The following is a 16,977-nucleotide window of genomic DNA, read 5'->3' as shown; positions in this document are numbered from 1 at the left end:
AAAGAAAACAGATGCTTTTGTTGACACTTACCGGAACAGGCTCTGCCAGTATCTGGAGTTATAAATGATGCCAGAGAATCACTTGCCCTGAGGTAATTCGCTAGTGTTTTCCCCAACTCTTCTAGTCTATTTTAACTTGATTTTCACCAAAAGATAAAGTGCATAGCTCAAAGAAAAAACAAGTCTCTTCCACAAGGAGTCACTACTTGACTTTTGCAGAAGACAGTTAACTAATTAACTCATTAAATTAGAGACAATTACTTGGCAATGTCAGTGAGCCTGTTGCCTGAACAGACAGAAGAGGGAATTTAAAAATGAAAGCAGGATCTATTCACAGTCAAGATGCTAAAACATTTTAGGTATATCTTAACAAAAAAAAAGCACGTCCTGTAAAATAGGTAATATATTTAAACCCAAAGTATTTTTTAATACTTTTAAAATAAGAATGATCCATTAATTCTAAACAACTTCATTCCTTTCAATGCTTATTATTTTAATCAATGTTTTATACAGATTTTTAAAAAGTAAACATAGCCGAGTTAACACATAAAGCTAGAAGTAGGAAAACGTTCAATGGCCTTATTGAGACTTTCCGCTAATCAAAATGACTTGAGTGTTCACACTAAAAACAAGAAAAATCTATTTAAAAGGTTTTGAGTCTCCCAATGCTAAAAATTTAATATATCAAACAACTTAGTTTCATAGTATCATTGCCATTTTGTTCCTATCATTTCAAAGGATGAACTAAAATAATTAATCAAAAATGATAATACTCCAAATAACTTTAAAGTTAATCATCTGCAGTTTCAAAGATGTCTCTTAAACACTTGTAAATCCCTCTTGGGCAAAAAGTCAAGGACACATGAAAGACATAGACAAGAAGGGCTAGCAGTATCTTAAAAAAAAAAATTTCTGCCTGACCAGGCGGCAGCGCAGTGGATAGAGCGTCAGACTGGGATGCGGAAGACCCAGGTTCAAGGTCGCCAGCTTGTGCGTGGGCTCATCTGGCTTGAGCAAAAATCCACCAGCTTGGACCCAAGGTTGCTGGCTCAAGCAAGGGGTTACTTGGTCTGCTGAAGGCCCGCGGTCAAGGCACATGTGAGAAAGCAATCAATGAACAACTAAGGTGTCGCAATGCGCAACGAAAAACTAATGATTGATGCTTCTCATCTCTCCGTTCCTGTCTGTCTGTCCCTGTCTATCCCTCACTCTGACTCACTCTCTGTCTCTGTAAAAAAAATAAAATAAAATAAAAATTTTTTTAAAAAGAGTTTTAAATTAAAAAAAAAAATTTTTCTTGACTGGTGGTAGCATAGTGGATAGAGCAGCAACTTGGGACACTATGGTTCTAGGTTCAAAACCCCAAGGTATCGTTAGAGCACGGGCTCATCCAGCTTGAGGGCAGTCTCACCAGCTTGAGAGTGGGTCACCAGCCTGAGTTTACCAACATGATCCCATGGTCACTGACTTGAGCCCAAAGGTCGCTGGTTTGAGCAAGGGGGTCACTGGCTCAGCTAGAGCCACCGGTCAAGGCACATATGAAAAGCAATCAATGAACAACTGAAGTGCCACAACTATGAGTTGATGCTTCTAGCTCCCTTCCTCTCTCTTTCTTGTTCTCTCTCCCTCTTCTTAAAAAAAAGGGGGGGATTCTATTTTCTTACTTAAACTTTATCCAAATCCAAGTCAAGTATTTGAATGTACAATTACATATAGCTTTGACATTTCCATAAAAAAATTTACATGTAAGCCTTGACATTCTGAAGCTTGAGAAATAAAATGGATTTTACAGATTAAAATCTTTATACATTTAATTTAAATTAGTGCTTATAAAAAAATGGCAGGGTTTCATATTTACACTTAACTACCTCATGTTATCTAGAAATGTTTTGCCTATTAAGGTAACAGATCAAAGGACCAAGGCCTAACTTGCCTGGGGTAAACTGGATATAGTAACTCCTTTGCCTTTTACCACATTTAACCTTAAGTGACCTTTAGAATGTATACTATCTACATCACAAGTTAACTATAAAACAAACTTTACAAAGAATTTAGACACAAACCTAAATTTCCACTAAGTAAGAAAAAAAAAAGGTTAACTTAAAATTCAATGTCATGAGTGAGTAAAAAATCCATAGTCTAATGATACAAACTACCTGTTTAAATGGTTTAAATTAAAAAACATCCTTTGGCCCTGGCCGGTTGGCTCAGTGGTAGAGCGTCGGCCTGGCGTGCAGGAGTCCCGGGTTCGATTCCTGGCCAGGGCACACAGGAGAAGCGCCCATCTGCTTCTCCACCCCTCCCCCTCTCCTTCCTCTCTCTCTCTCTCTTCCCCTCCTGCAGCCAAGGCTCCATTGGAGCAAAGTTGGTCTGTGCGCTGAGGATGGCTCTGTGGCCTCTGCCTCAGGCGCTAGAATGGCTCTGGTTGCAAAAGATTAACGCCCCAGATGGGCGGAGCATCGCCCCCTGGTGGGCATGCCCAGTGGATCCCGGTAGGGCGCATGCAGGAATCTGTCTGACTGCCTCCCATTTCCAGCTTCAGAAAAAAAACATAAACAAAAAAAACATCCTTTGATGTTTTATATTTCTAAAACATTTTTCAGAGATTATAAGAAAATTCTAATTGGCTGTGATGAGAAAGCCGGTTACTTTTTAAAAATTATTCAGTGTTATCAAGATCAAATATTTGGCCCTGGCCAGTTGGCTCAGTTGTAGACCATTGGCCTGGCATGTGGATGTCCTGGGTTCATTCCCTGTAAGGGCACACAGGAGATGCGACCATCTGTTTCTCTACCCCTTCCCCTCCTCCTCATCTCTTTCCCTCTTTCTCTTCCTCTCCTGCAGCCATGGCTCAACTAGTTTGAGCACTGTGGATGGCTCCATGGAGCCTCTACCTCAGGCGCTAAAAATAGCTCTCTTGGGAGCAGGGACAGAGCATTGGCTCCAGATGGGGGTTGCCGGCTGGATCCTAGTCAGGGCACGTGTAGGGGTCTATCTCCCCTCCTCTCACTTGGAAAAAGAAGGAAAAAAATAAAATATTTCCTTTTTATGTACACCAAAACCAAAGTAATATATCTAGAAGTTCTACTTTATAAGCTAAAAATCTACTAAAATCAAATATTTCAGGTTATTTTGCATTCAGTTAAAAGCATTTATGAAGCATCAATTATGTGCTAGGCACTATGCCTGATACTAGGGCTGCAAAGGTCTGTAAAACATCGTTCCTGTCCTCAAATAGCTCAGAGACAATAGCATGATGGACACCTGAACCAGAATCAGAAAACAGGTTCTAATCCCATATGCCATTAACTAGTTAAGATTTCTTGAGCAAAAAACTCTGAGCTTCTTTAATAGAAAACAGCTGTCTTGTTGGGAGGGGAAGAGATCTCGAACACCAAAACACTTGTTATAAAGCATATATACAGATTGAAATAGTTATTCTAAAACGCTTAGAAACATAGAAAAGCATAGAACCCATTTCCCCCTTGCTTTATTGACTTTTTCTGCTCTTGCTCAAACATGAAGGAGATACTGTTCTAATTCTTCATTTTTCTTCAAACCAAGGCTTCCTTGCACAATTCTTGGTTCTAGCCGATCGGTCATGACTGGTTTAGGCAGCTTCCTCTGTTTATCCAACATTTGGCTTAACTGTTCCTTTATGACTGTTTCAACAGAGATGACTGTCATTTTCAGATCCTAGCATACCTTCAACTTCAGTAACTCAAATGACAATGTCACAAAGTTCAGTAACTTCAAATATCAAGCAGAGCACTTCCCATATAGAAAAATGAATTATATAAACTGAAGAAAAAGACATGTACCAAGGCAAGAGCTGAGCATATGAAGCTAGTCTTTTTGCAGTTCTTCCCTATCACTGCTCTTATTCCTAATGGGGCCCAAATTTATTCAGGAATGCATGTCCTTTCACTACAAAACCACTCTGCATAATGAGTAAAGATCACAACAAATCTGACACACAAAACCTGTTATAATAAATAGTACAATGAGGCCCTGGATGATTGGCTCAGCAGTAGAGCATCAATCCAGTGTGTGGAAGTCCTGGCTTTGATTCCCAGTCAGGGCACAGAGGAGAGACAACTACCTGCTTCTCCACACTCACCCTATTTCTTCTCTAATTCCTGCAGCCATGGCTCAATTGATCTGAGCACATCAGCTGAGGATGGCTCCCTGGAGCCTCCTCACCAGGAGCTAAAAATAACTCTCTTGGAAGCACGGCCCCAGATAGGTAGAACATCAGCCCTAGATGGGAGTTGCCGCGTGGATCCTGGTCAGGGCGCATGTGGGAGCCTATCTCTCCCTCCTCTCACTTAAAAAAAAAAAAAAAAAAAGGAAAAGTACTAGCCCTGGCCAACTGGCTCAGCGGAAGAGTGCCCGCCCAGCGTGTGAATCTCCCGGGTTCGATTCCCAGTCAGGGCACACAGGAGAAGTGCCCATCTGGCTTCTCCACCCTTCCCCCTCTCCTTTCTCTCTCTTCCCCTCCTGCAACCAGGGCTCCATTAGAGCAAAGTTGGCCCTGGCAGTGAGGATGGCTCCACAGCCTCTGCCTCAGGCACTAGAATGGCTCCAGCCACAACAGAGCAACGCCCCAGATGAGCAGAGCATTGCCCCCTGGTGGGCATGCCAGGGTGGATCCCAGTCAGGCGCATGCAGGAATCTGTCTGACTGCCTCCCCCACTTCTAACTTCGGAAAAATACAAAAAATAAAATAAATAAGAAAATAAGAAAAAAAGAAAAATAAATAGTACAATGTGGAATTCACTTTCTATAATATTTTAACAAGAAAAATAATTTTAAATACATTTGGCTACATTAATTTTAACAACTTTATTGAGCCACATTAATTTTTTTTAAATGGAGATTTTAATAACTGATGCAAAATCTTTGACATTTATCAAAATCAACTACATATACATTGGGGAAAGGCAGTTTTATAAATCTTAATTTTAATTGGCACTTTCAGTTGTATATTTCACATACACTAGAAACAAACCTTCCATTTGATTTTGCAAAGAAAACTCTTCAGATATCTGCCTTTCTAATTCAGGTGCTTCCATGAAATAATATGGGCTTATTTTTCTTTTTGCTTTAATATATGTATTTTTACTGTTTGTTATAGTCCTACTGCCCGCTACTAAACAATGCAATTCCTAACACAGTAGTGAGGTACAAGATCCTTCTTAATCACTGAAATCAACTAAAGCTCCCATAATAAACTAGTCTACCAAAACAATTTTCCCCTTAAAATGGCCAAAAACCTTGGAAATAAAATAAGGACCCCAGAGAACTCAATAACTAGAACTAGAATGTTTCTCAGGGCAGATTACGTTGAATAATTAATTTGCATTGTTCTTAAAATAAATATTTCAATCTCTTGGTATAAGTAACCATGGGAACATACAAGGAACATATATATTTATAAGCCTAGGCAAATCATGTCTTTGATAATCAAGGTAACAGCTCCTAGGGAGATAGAATGCTTTAATGTTGGTAGGTCTTGATTAAATAACAAGATTTATAGCACAGAGAAAGAAGGATCTTTATCCTTGCAGGGAGTAGAAAATATTAAGAGATTCAAAAGACAAATCAATCAAATACAGTGTATGAACCTGGCTCTGACCCTAATTATTTTTTAAGAGAGAGGAAGGGAGATAGATTCCTGCATGTGCCCTAACCAGGATCCACCAGGATCCCCACCTGAAGCTGATGCTCTGCCCATCTGGGCTTTGCTTACAACTGAGCTATTTATAGTGCCTAGGGAGCCTCCACGAAGCCATCCTTGGTGCCTGGGGCGAGCCATGGCTGCAGGAGGGGAAGAGAGGAAGAGAGGAAGAGAGAGAGAGAGAGAGAGAGAGAGAGAGAGAAAGAAAGAGAAAGAGAGAGAGAGAGAGAGAGAGAGAGAAGGGGGAAGTTGGAGGAGAAGAGAAGCAGATGATCGCTTCTTCTGTGTGCCCTGACAAGGAATGAAACCCAGAACATCCACACACTGGGCCAATGCTCTACTGCTGAGCCAACCAGCCGGGGCCTTAATAAAGAAACTTTAAGAATATATGAAACAATCAGGAAAATTTCAACACTGAATGGAAATCCATGTTATTGTGTGTGGTTTGTTTGGTTAGTTTTTCAGTCATCATCTTTTAGTAATAAATACTGAAGTATTTGTGGATGCAGTGATATACTGGCTGGGAATTACTTCTAAATAACCCAATGCGGCTGGAATAGAGATGAAGCAAGATCAGCCATGATACTTGATGAAGCTGATCATGGGTATATGGCAATTCATAATGCTATTCTCTAAATCTGTATGTTTTAAATTGTCAAAATAAAGTTTTTGTTTTTGTTTTTTTTTAATTTTTTTTATTTATTTATTCATTTTTAGAGAGGAGAAAGAGAGAGAGAGAGGAGAGAGAGACAGTGAGAGAGAAGGGGGAGGAGCTGGAAGCATCAACTCCCGTATGTGCCTTGACCAGGCAAGCCCAGGGTTTCGAACAGGCGACCTCAGCATTTCCAGGTCGACGCTTTATCCACTGCGCCACCACAGGTCAGGCAATAAAGTTTTTTTAAAAGGCTACAGAAAATAACAAGATGATTCTATATGTACTAACAATGTTATGTTAAAAGAAAGCAAATTGCATTAAAATATATAAAGCAAGTTTCCTGCATTTACTGTATAACTGAGCAAATTACTTAACCTTTCAGGAGCTCAGTTTCTTCATCTATAAAAAAGAATACTAATGGTACCTACCTTATAATATTTCTCTGAGGACTATATATGATTTGTATAAAACATTTAGAACAGTACCTAAGACCAAACAGTGATTCAGTAAGCAACTAATCACAGTTTTAGAAGCCCCCAAATGGCCATGGCATTGGCTTCAGTGAATGACCTTCAGAAAATTTCAGCAGTATGGTAAACCCTCATTTAATATCATCAATAGGTTCTTGGAACTGCAGCAGAATGATGTATATAGAAACCAACCTCACCATAGGCTAAAGGATATAAAGAAAAGTAAATCCTACAGCGTCTCATCAACATTATAATGAAATGGAGTTGAGCACAATGACGAGGACCTGCCATACAAAGTAAAACAGAGCTGGACAGAACAGGGAGATGATGATTTTTCAAAAGTTACACATAAAAAGTGAATTACAAGTCTTTCTTTCAGGACTGTGCTTTGGTGTTTCAAAGCCTGTGCTTAGACTATTCTTCCTTCTCGGATCCAGACTGAGCAACTGAGGGTTCAAGAGAAAACTGCACGTGTCTTCCACAGTGTCTCAGGTCTCTAGTCTTAGACCATGGCTATCCCCATCTCAGAACCCACAGACTTGAGAGAAGCCATTACCTCTTATAATTGCATTTCTGAATGTGGGGATTTGTGAACATCTTCAGATGTATGTCTCAAGAATATGCATAATTAATTGACTAAATGTTTATAGTCATAAACACATATTAATATTTTAAGTTACTTTATAGGTCCAGTAGTTACCTGGGAAAAACAAGGGACTCAAGTCCTGTTCAGGAAACAAAAGTCCTCATTTCATCTTAGAAGAAAAGGAAGCAACTAAGCTTTACTCGGTTCTCCTTATGTCAGGCACGATTTTATACATTATTATCTCATTACTTCAAATAGAGATGCTAGGTTAGCTAGCCTTCTTAGACAAGTAAGGTAATAGGCCCCAAAAGTAATGTAAACACCTAAGGTCACATAGCAAAAAGGGATAAAGTAAGAATTCAAATCCAGATGAGACTACAAAGGCCATGTAGGCTCCAGCTACACTGTTACTCCTGGATGAAAAGTCACTTGAGGCCCAGCTCAAGATGTTCTAAGAACCCTATGGACAGGAAGAAATTAAATGGGAAGAATGAATCTATTCAAAGCAATCATCCATGACAAAGCACAGAAAGGTATAAGAAAATTTCATTTCACCCTAGCCAGATAGTTCAGTTGGTTAGAGCATTGTCTGGAAGCACAGAGGAGGCTGGTTCAATCCCAGGTCAGGGCACGAATGTTCATGTCTCTCTCTCTCACTTTTTCCCCACCCTCTTCCTCTTTCACTAAAATCAACAAATAAAATTTAAAAATTTAAAAATTTTAATTTTACCTTTTTAAACATGATTTACATAAATATATATTGAATCATTTTCGTTCTGGTTGAATCATCTACTGGTTCCATATTGCCCTTAAAAAAAATCCAGCCTGACCAGGTGGTGGCGCAGTGGACAGAGCATCGAACTGGGATGGGGAGGACCCAGGTTCGAGACCCCGAGGTCACCAGCTTGAGTGTGGGCTCATCTGGTTTGAGCAAAAGCTCACCAGCTTGGACCCAAGGTCTCTGGCTCAAGCAAGGGGTTACTCAGTCTGCTGAAGGCCCACGGTCAAGGCACATATGAGAAAGCAATCAGTGAACAACTAAGGTGTTGCAATGCGCAACTAAAAACTAATAATTGATGCTTCTCATCTCTCCGTTCCTGTCTGTCTGTCCCTGTCTATCCCTCTCTCTGTCTCTGGAAGAAAAAAAAAAAAAGTCCAACTTCTCTGTGGCCTACACCACCCTGCCTGATGTGGCTCCTTCAGTCTCGTCTCTGACCGGACATTCACCCTCTCTCACTCACTGATGTTTCAGGCACACAGGCCTCCTTTCTGTTTGTTGAGCATACCAACCATTCACATCTAAGGCCTTTGCACATGTGAGCCCAAGCCCTCTGTTTGGAATTCTCTCAACCCCCCTTTGTGTTCTCAGCTCCAGTATTACCTCCTCAGGGGCCTTCACTGACCACCCTCTAAAAAATGACAACCTTTTCCATCGTTCTGTTTATTTCCTTATTGGACGTGTCATAATCTGTAGTTGGTGTTGGTGTGTGTGTGGGGGGAGCTTGTTATTGTCTGTCTACCCTACCTGGAATGGGACTGAAATTCTCTATCTTAGCTCCATAAGGGTGGAACCTAGCATGATGCCTAGCCTGGCACATAGTAGGCAATTAGAAATGTACTGGTTGGTAGAATATAACATGGCATTTATTAACCTGAATTTCCTCATCTTGTTGGTTATTTTTCAACCATCCTAGCTGACTGCAGGATGGACTTACTATGATGCCAATTTGCCCTTAACACCTAACACTTTTTTTTAAATGAGAACTATAGTTTATGCCAAATACTTTATAAACTAAAGATAAAGGTTATTTATCTTCAATTCCTATATTGAAAGAACTAGTGAAAACACTTGATTGGTGTGGTTAAGAAAACTATAGAATCCCCTTCTGTGCATCTCATGCTGGGTTTATTCAACTCAACTTATGCAGAGAAGTCTTCTTTTAACTTCAGGTTCTAAACTGCTAAATTCATTAACATCTTAACAAATACAGCTGCCATTAGACCCTCACATACCTCTAACTTTCAAAAATTATCATGTTTTAAGATCCCACAAATGGTATATAATGTATGGGTTAAGAGCATGGATTCTGTAGTTTGATTTGAATCCAGCCTCTACCACTTATGAACTAAGTCACATTAATCAAGTCATAACATCATATATTTAATAGGACACTAACCTTACCTCCCAAGGCTGTTATAAAAATTAATAATACCCTTAAAGCACCAGGCCAATGCCCAGCACACTGTAGAATGATCTATAAATGTTAACCATTATCGTTACTATTGCATGGCCACTCTAACCTAGGCAAGCCAATGTAATTGCTCTACTAGAGGCTATGCATTTGTCTTCACTATTCTTATTCCCTCAACCACAAACTAAAGTGGAATGGGTCTCAAAGAGGATACAAGTCTTGGCTCAGTCCTACCCTTTGATTACTCAACTTGATGTCTAGTACTAAACTAAGTGTACACATGGCACACAGAAAATACTCCTTGGTAAATATTTGTTGGGTAAACATGTTAAATGCTAAAGAAATGTGTAGTTAATCCATTTTTAGTCTCCTATTACCTCTAAAATATTAACAAATCATATGCACCTAAAATAAAACTTTCTAGCCTGACCACTACTGGTATGATAGAGCACTGAGCTGGAATGTTGAGGACCTAGGTGTGAAACCCCGAGGTTGCTGGCTTGAACATGGACTCATCCAGCTTGAGCGCAGGCTCACCAACTTGAGCACAGAGTTGCTGACTTGAGCATGGGATCATAGACCTGACCCCATGGTCACTGTCTTGAGCCCAAAGGTCACTAGCTTGAAGCCTACGGTTGCTGGTTTGAGCAAGGGGTCACCTGCTTGGCTGGAGCCCCATCCCCTCTCAAGGCACGTTATGAGAAGCAATCAATGAACAACATAACCGCCACAAATACAAGTTGATTCTTCTCATCTCTCTCCCTTCCTATGTGTCTATCTCTCTGTCTTATAAAATAAAATACAATAAAATAAACAAGTACTTATAATTTGAAGTATTCAAGGCAGAAATTTAAAAAAATCCATTATGTTACTTGGTAACTGTTCTCAAATGGATTCAATTAACTATCAAATCTTTCTAGATTGATAGGCTTTATGCCTTCCTGAAGGTAACTCTCTCTGTTCTCTCTCCTCTTAGTAACTCTTGGGTCAAAGCCTAAAAGTTAGTGCTAGATGTGCAGTTATGAATTCCACAAATTTTTAATATAAAAATACTAAGAGCACCATCAGAATAATATGTAAAAAAGATCTAATTGTTGTCAAAAAGCTAGGCATAGTCCTAGCTCTCTCTTTGTACCTCCATTCCTCCCTCCCCCACCCCAAAACTAATCCATACAGAACCATTGATTTTTTTCCCCCCATGGTATTTTTAAAACTGGAGGGACCTGTTTCCATTCCCTTAAGTCCTGTTGAGTCCCACGTGAGAAGATGAAGCCCAGGAAGGCCAGAGAATAAGCCTCCAGGTACAACCAGACAGAGGCAGGACTGGAAATTGAACCCAGTGTTCTTGACACTTAAGTCAATGCTCTTTTCACTACACATCACACATTTCAACTGACTTCTTCCATGCCTAGTTAATTTAGAAAATAAAATTAATTATATCACATGAACTCCTCACAAACAATTGAATATAAATATATGGTGTGGATATTAACATATTTTTGGCTATTTTCAAGAACTTGTGTGAAGAATAAGGGTTTCAAACCTTAACTAGAGCATTTCTAGTACAATTTCATTTTTCTGGAAATTATGCTTCCTCTAAGTCATCTATGCAGCTTCCTCCCCAAAAGTAGGTTAAGTAATCCATGTCTCAGATAAAAATGTCATCTATTCCAGGCTCATTAGTATGTTAGAACCTGTTCCTAATATAGAATCATAGACTTTTGAAGTTGGAAGGAACCTTGAAGATCACCTCTCATTTTACAGAGAAAACTAATACCCAACAGAGACCTGCCCAAGGTCAAAATTACTGTATAAGAACTCAGGCCCTGAATAGAAAGTTCTCAAAAGAAAATTTCAAAGAAAAACACAATATTTAGTGGAACACCTTAGCTTGTCTCTCTTTACATCTACTTCTTAAGTACAACTTCTTGCATGAGGAACTTTTGAAAGCTAAGAAAGCAAAACAAGAAACTAAGCCAACTTTTTTTTTTTTTTTAAGTTTAAAGCCAAGTCACTGATCCTAAAAACTTATCACAAGTTAAGGTGGATCCTGGCAAGACCCTCAAGGCAGTAATATTTTGTAACAAAAATTCCAAAGCATACAGATATAATAATACTTAAAAAGGGAGAAAAGACACACACAAATTGACTAGCTATAATATTTTTATCTCTGTAAAAAAAAATTACATAGAGAATTGCTTATACGTAGAAAAACTTTTACAACATGCAATTTTCAAAAAAAGAAAGAATTTTAATCACATACCTATAATTATACAACGATGTCAATATATCTTAAATTTTTATTTTGGTAATGGTGCTTAAGAGAAGGTGGAAATTCTTTTTTGTGTTCTTTTACATGTCTTAAGTCATGCCAAAAAAAACAATAACTTGAGAAAAACATTTTATCAAATGAAAACTTTTATCCAAACCTTAATGAAATAAGAATTATAAGCTATATTATCTAGCCATGTTTTTAAGAATATATGAAAATAGACCATTCCTGAAAGGCAAGGCCTGAAAAGGACCAGACTCACACCTCCTTTCCCTCCAGTGGAAAAGCACACTACACAAGCCAATTTACCTGTAGAAATATGTTTCTTAACTCATGAGGATCACCTCGCTTGGTTGTCTGCACCTGTAAGAAAAAAAAAAAAGCCAGTTAATGCTTCACTAGAGGCACATTAACCTCTTCAGACTAGAGTTCACAGATGTTTACAATCAATGCTCTTATCTCTTATAAGGTAATTAGTTTAAAACAAACCAAAAGCACTAATACTGATAGGAACTGTCAAACTGGAGATCTGGACTACAGGGTGGAAAGAAAAGTGTGAAGAGCCTCAGATAGAGATATGATGCAAGATAGGTATCATTTGGATTGTAAAGGGAAGGCAGTGAGAATCAATACTACTATATTCCAGATCCACTAGCAACACAATTAGCAACCACCCACCTTCAAATCAAGAGGCCAGCAAGAGTAGATCAACAGCAAAGTTGAAACAGCCAAATTAATCGCGTGGCCTAGCAGCCTTTATTACCCATGGAAAACAATCCACACTGCGCCCCTCTCATTCTCCACCCAACCTAAAATATGAAAGCTGCTACGTTTCCAAATACTCCCAACACCCGGCTACCTGCAGCGCAAAAGCCAACCAATCCTCAGACCCTAGTGAAAGCCCAAATTACCTAATTACGCCCTAACCTACCGCAACACAGAGATGCCTTAGGTACCCCGACTTTACAAGCCACTTCCTCCTACTCCTTTTCCTACGCCCTCCAATTCCGGGCTCACAAACCCATGCACTCAGAGCAGGACACTACTCTTCCATTACCGACCCATGGTTTTCACAAGCCCCTCCAACTCAAAATCACTCCTCCTTCCCCTCCCCCAACCAGGCATCTTCTCCCTCCGGTCCAAGCCCCGCACAGCTCTACTCCCCGGGCAGAAGCCCCAGGACATGCTATCTAAGAAAGAGGCAAAGAAGAAAATGGGGGAAAGTAAAGGGCTGCAAGATGGGTCCTCAGAATGTCTCTTATGCAATAAAGGCAGCAGCAGAGAGTTGGAGTCACCTTGACCGCCATGCTGAGCTCGGAAGCCGGGGACGAGCGAGGGAGCGAGCAGGGCCCAGCTGTCAGGGCGCGCGCGCGCGCGCCACCTCTCTGGCCGCGCCCGCCCTCCAGCTCGCCGGCGCAGCGCGCGTCCCTATGCAAATGATTCGGGACGGGCGGGGCGGAAAGAGCGCCCCGCGCGGGGTTCAGAAAAGAGAACTGGCTTTGGGACCTGGAGGAGGTACACCCACCGGCTACGCAGAGGAAGGGCCTCGCCTCCCAAGGGTATAAGACGGGAGCGTCAGCCGTGCGATTCCGATGCACCGCGTGGCTGCTGACAGCTGAGTCGCGGCCAGGAAAGCCCCGGGTTTCCTAAGGCCTCTAATTGGGTGTGGCTTTGGGCACGGACTACAGCCAAAGTCATTTTACCCTGAGACTTAAAGGAACACTTGGGGCCTAGATTGAGCAATATTTCAAAGGATCAAAGAACATGTTCCGATAATAATAAATGAAGTAATGACAACTAAATGGCAGATACTAACAATAAAAAAGATTGGGAACCACTCACTCTAGGGAAAAGTTTAGTAAACTTAACTTGAGAAATATGCCCCTAAATTGGCACAGGATGAATATGCTTAATATATTTGGGCTTCATGTACTATTATCAAGCTTTTATTAGACTCACTCCACATTCCCAGTCAACTAATCTTTTGTGCAATGAGGTGCAGCACAAACGCAAATAGGAAACAAACTCCATTTGTCTTACGCTGTGCTGGCACTGAATCCGGGCCCAATTTGCCCCTACATAAACATTTACAGTTCTACCTAAGTAGTAGCTAGCCCTTGAACCAAAATAATGTCTCTAAAACTGAGTCCTACCTTTATGACTATATTGAGCAACATACTGATTCATTCAACAAACATTTACTGGGCACCTATTATACACTAGACACAGTTCTGCTTTTAAAGACAACAGATAGTCCCTACCCTCTAAGAATTTACAGATGGTCAATGCTTCCACACTATCCCAAACCTAAATGTATTTTTGTTTGTGTTTTTAAACCAAGCATTCTCCCTGTTTAAAAATTTTTTTTAAAGTAACAACTCCAAGATTTATCTTAACCTCACTTAGCTCTGTAATTTCTCTGTCTTTTACATTTTCAATGTTGAATCTCATAAAAGGCTTCTCTTTATCCTTCAGTCTCATTAGTTATATTTGTGCTAAGTATCTAAGAGAAATAAGGTGTAAGGCGACTTATCCGAGTTTCCTAGAATCAAAGGTTTCTAGCTCATTAGCCTCATTCTCCTTTGTTCCCCATCTTCTCTCTGCACAAACTCTGCACTAACTGGCTTCTCTTTCAGCACTCTGCCATCTTGGCTGCATCTCCTCTCCTCCACGTGGCCTTACTCTGCTCTCTCCTCTAATACTAATCTCAGGAACCAAGAAAGAGTAAGCTCCTGTTCTGCCCCCATTTTATAGTGTTTTATAGAAATCAAAACCTTTAATCCAATATACAAAATAGGGAAGTCTCTAATACAAAGTCACTTATCTGAGGCATGATGGGATTGCATCACCCCACATCAAAAAGAGTGGGAAAGGCTTAGTTCTAACTACAAGGATCCTGCCTGCCCACAGACGGCCCCCAACACACATTAATATCACCTGGGCGACGGGCTTCCACATGGGCAGCGCCATCTTTAACAAAGTGAGCATAATATATTTTATCTGCCCAACATAAGGAATGAGGAGTGACAAATGGCAATTGTTGATAAGGAATGCTTCATTACTAGTACTCCTAAAATGAGCTTTTCTGTCGCACTTGATTTAACTGTCTACCACCACTACATCTTTCTTCAGTCTGTTGAGTTTTTTAATAATGTAATTGGATATAAAGATGTACAAATTTACGTTTTGTTCTACTACAACCATGATGGCAAACCTATGACATGCGTGTCAGCACTGACATGCGTAGCCATTTTTGATGAAATGTGGCCACATGTGGCCGCATACCAGAGAAGTATGGAGCCGCATGCCTAGAAGGACATTTCATCCTCGGCGCGGCCAGGTGCAGTAGCCAAGAATAAAACATTTGCTGTAGTGTAGACACTCTGTGCCAGAGGTCTGTAGGCCAAAACAACAGAACTCCGGCACAGAGCGTCTAGTGCTGGGACTTCCAGTTAGGCTGTTAGGGGATCCTTGACCTCACTACTGACCAGAGGAGCAGGGGGCTGTGGAATGCCGCGGGGGACGCATCTCTGGGGACCTGAGATTGCCATTACTAGCAACCACATAACCACAGCAACCATCATCCAATCTACTGTTCTGGGGTGTTGTGGATTTCTAATTGACCATCATTACTGAGATAAGTGAGGAGGAGGCTGAGAGAGGCGAGGGCCTGTGCTATGGGTGCTGTTTCCCGCCATTAGAAATAGCAGCAGCCATCTTAATTTACATAAGATGCAACTTGCAGAATTTCAAGACAGCATCTGGGCTCAGGTGTTTGTCAACTTGAGGTCAAAGCTTGAGAATCTGGAAAGGTGCCGCCTGGAGAATCAAGAGGAGTGCCACTACGAACAGGAAATTTAGAGTGCCTGGAATCGATTACCAGACACTTTTAGCACCCTGAAAAATATAGCAATGGCTTTACTCGCAATTTTTCCCTTTGCGTACTTTTGTGAGACCTTATTCTCAGCATTAAATAATATCAAAACCAACAAAAGAAACAGATTGACAGAAGAAGTTAGTAGCACTTGCTTGGGCTTGAAGTATACAAAATACCAACCTTCAGTTGAAGATTTAGCCAATGAAATTCGGCAACAAAAAAGTCACTAATAGGGAGGTTAGTTAAAGAATTCCCCCTACCCCTCACTTATCTTAGTTCATGGCACCCCACCCACACAAGTTAATAATATCAAGAGCAACAAAAGAAACCGACTGACAGATGAACAAAGAAGTCACTAAGCAGGTAAGTTAAATAATTACTTTTTGGTTTATTAAATACAGTTATATATTACAATTATACATTTTTGGGCCCTGGCCGGTTGGCTCAGTGGTAGAGCGTCAGACTGGTGTGCGGGAGTCCCAGGTTTGATCCCCGGCCAGGGCACAAAGGAGAAGCGCCCATCTGCTTCTCCACCCTTCCCCCTCTCCTTCCTCTCTCTCTCTCTTCCCCTCCTGCAGCCAAGGCTCCATTGGAGCAAAGTTGGCCCCAGTGCTGGGGATGGCTCTGTGGCCTCTGCCTGGGGCGCTAGAATGGCTCTGGTTGCAACAGAGCAACACCCCGGATGGGCAGAGCATCGCCCTCTGGTGGGCATGCCCGGTGGATCCCGGTTGGGTGCATGCGGGAGTCTGTCTGACTGCCTCCTCGTTTCCAACTTCAGAAAAATACAATAAATAAATAAATAAATAAAATTACACATTTTTGTTATTTAAACTATAAATATCATGAAATTATGGTTTTTTTCTTGAAGTGACACACCACCTGAGTTATGCTCAGTTTTTTGGCGAATTTTGACACACCAAGCTCAAAAGATTGCTCATCATTGTACTAGGACCTAATGACCCTGAGACTCTGCTCTATCTTATTTTATGAAGTTACCCTAAGTAGGGATCTCAAGGTGTTTATTTTGTTACTTTACAAGGGGAGGATGTAAAAAAGACATTTATTTATAATGAAGAGATTATTTTCTATTGGAACACATTATTACTGTGTATTATAAAGTTACATGCTGCATGATTTGTGGTGGTGCAGTGGATAAAGCATTGACCTGGAATGCTGAGGTTACTGGTTTGAAACCCTGGGTTGCCTGATCAAGGCACATACAGGAAGCAACTACTATGAGTTGAT

The 16,977-nt window shown here is 40.7% G+C and overlaps 1 protein-coding gene across 4 annotated transcripts in view; it reads right to left on the bottom strand.

The window, feature by feature from the left end:
- SLC25A12 (solute carrier family 25 member 12) overlaps window positions 1-16,977 on the bottom strand; it is a 206,523-nt gene that overhangs the window by 86,025 nt on the left and 103,521 nt on the right. The window contains exons 1-2 of one of the 4 annotated variants that reach the window (XM_066279359.1): window positions 13,381-13,401; window positions 12,165-12,218 (exon numbers count right to left, since the gene is read on the bottom strand). Coding sequence is in view for 2 of the 4 variants with exons in the window: in XM_066279357.1 (XP_066135454.1) it covers window positions 12,165-12,218; window positions 13,151-13,162 (66 nt within the window). In the remaining 2 variants the exon portion in view is untranslated. Of the gene's footprint in view, window positions 1-12,164; window positions 12,219-12,533; window positions 12,886-13,150; window positions 13,305-13,380; window positions 13,402-16,977 lie in introns of those variants that run through there. The other 3 variants (XM_066279357.1, XM_066279358.1, XM_066279356.1) reach the window with 3 other exon arrangements.

The sequence above is a fragment of the Saccopteryx bilineata genome, chromosome 5, assembly GCF_036850765.1.
Source record: "Saccopteryx bilineata isolate mSacBil1 chromosome 5, mSacBil1_pri_phased_curated, whole genome shotgun sequence".
NCBI classification, from domain to species: Eukaryota; Metazoa; Chordata; class Mammalia; order Chiroptera; family Emballonuridae; genus Saccopteryx; species Saccopteryx bilineata.
Note: the sequence above shows the minus strand (reverse complement) of the source record. Positions and strands in the feature narration are given on the sequence as shown.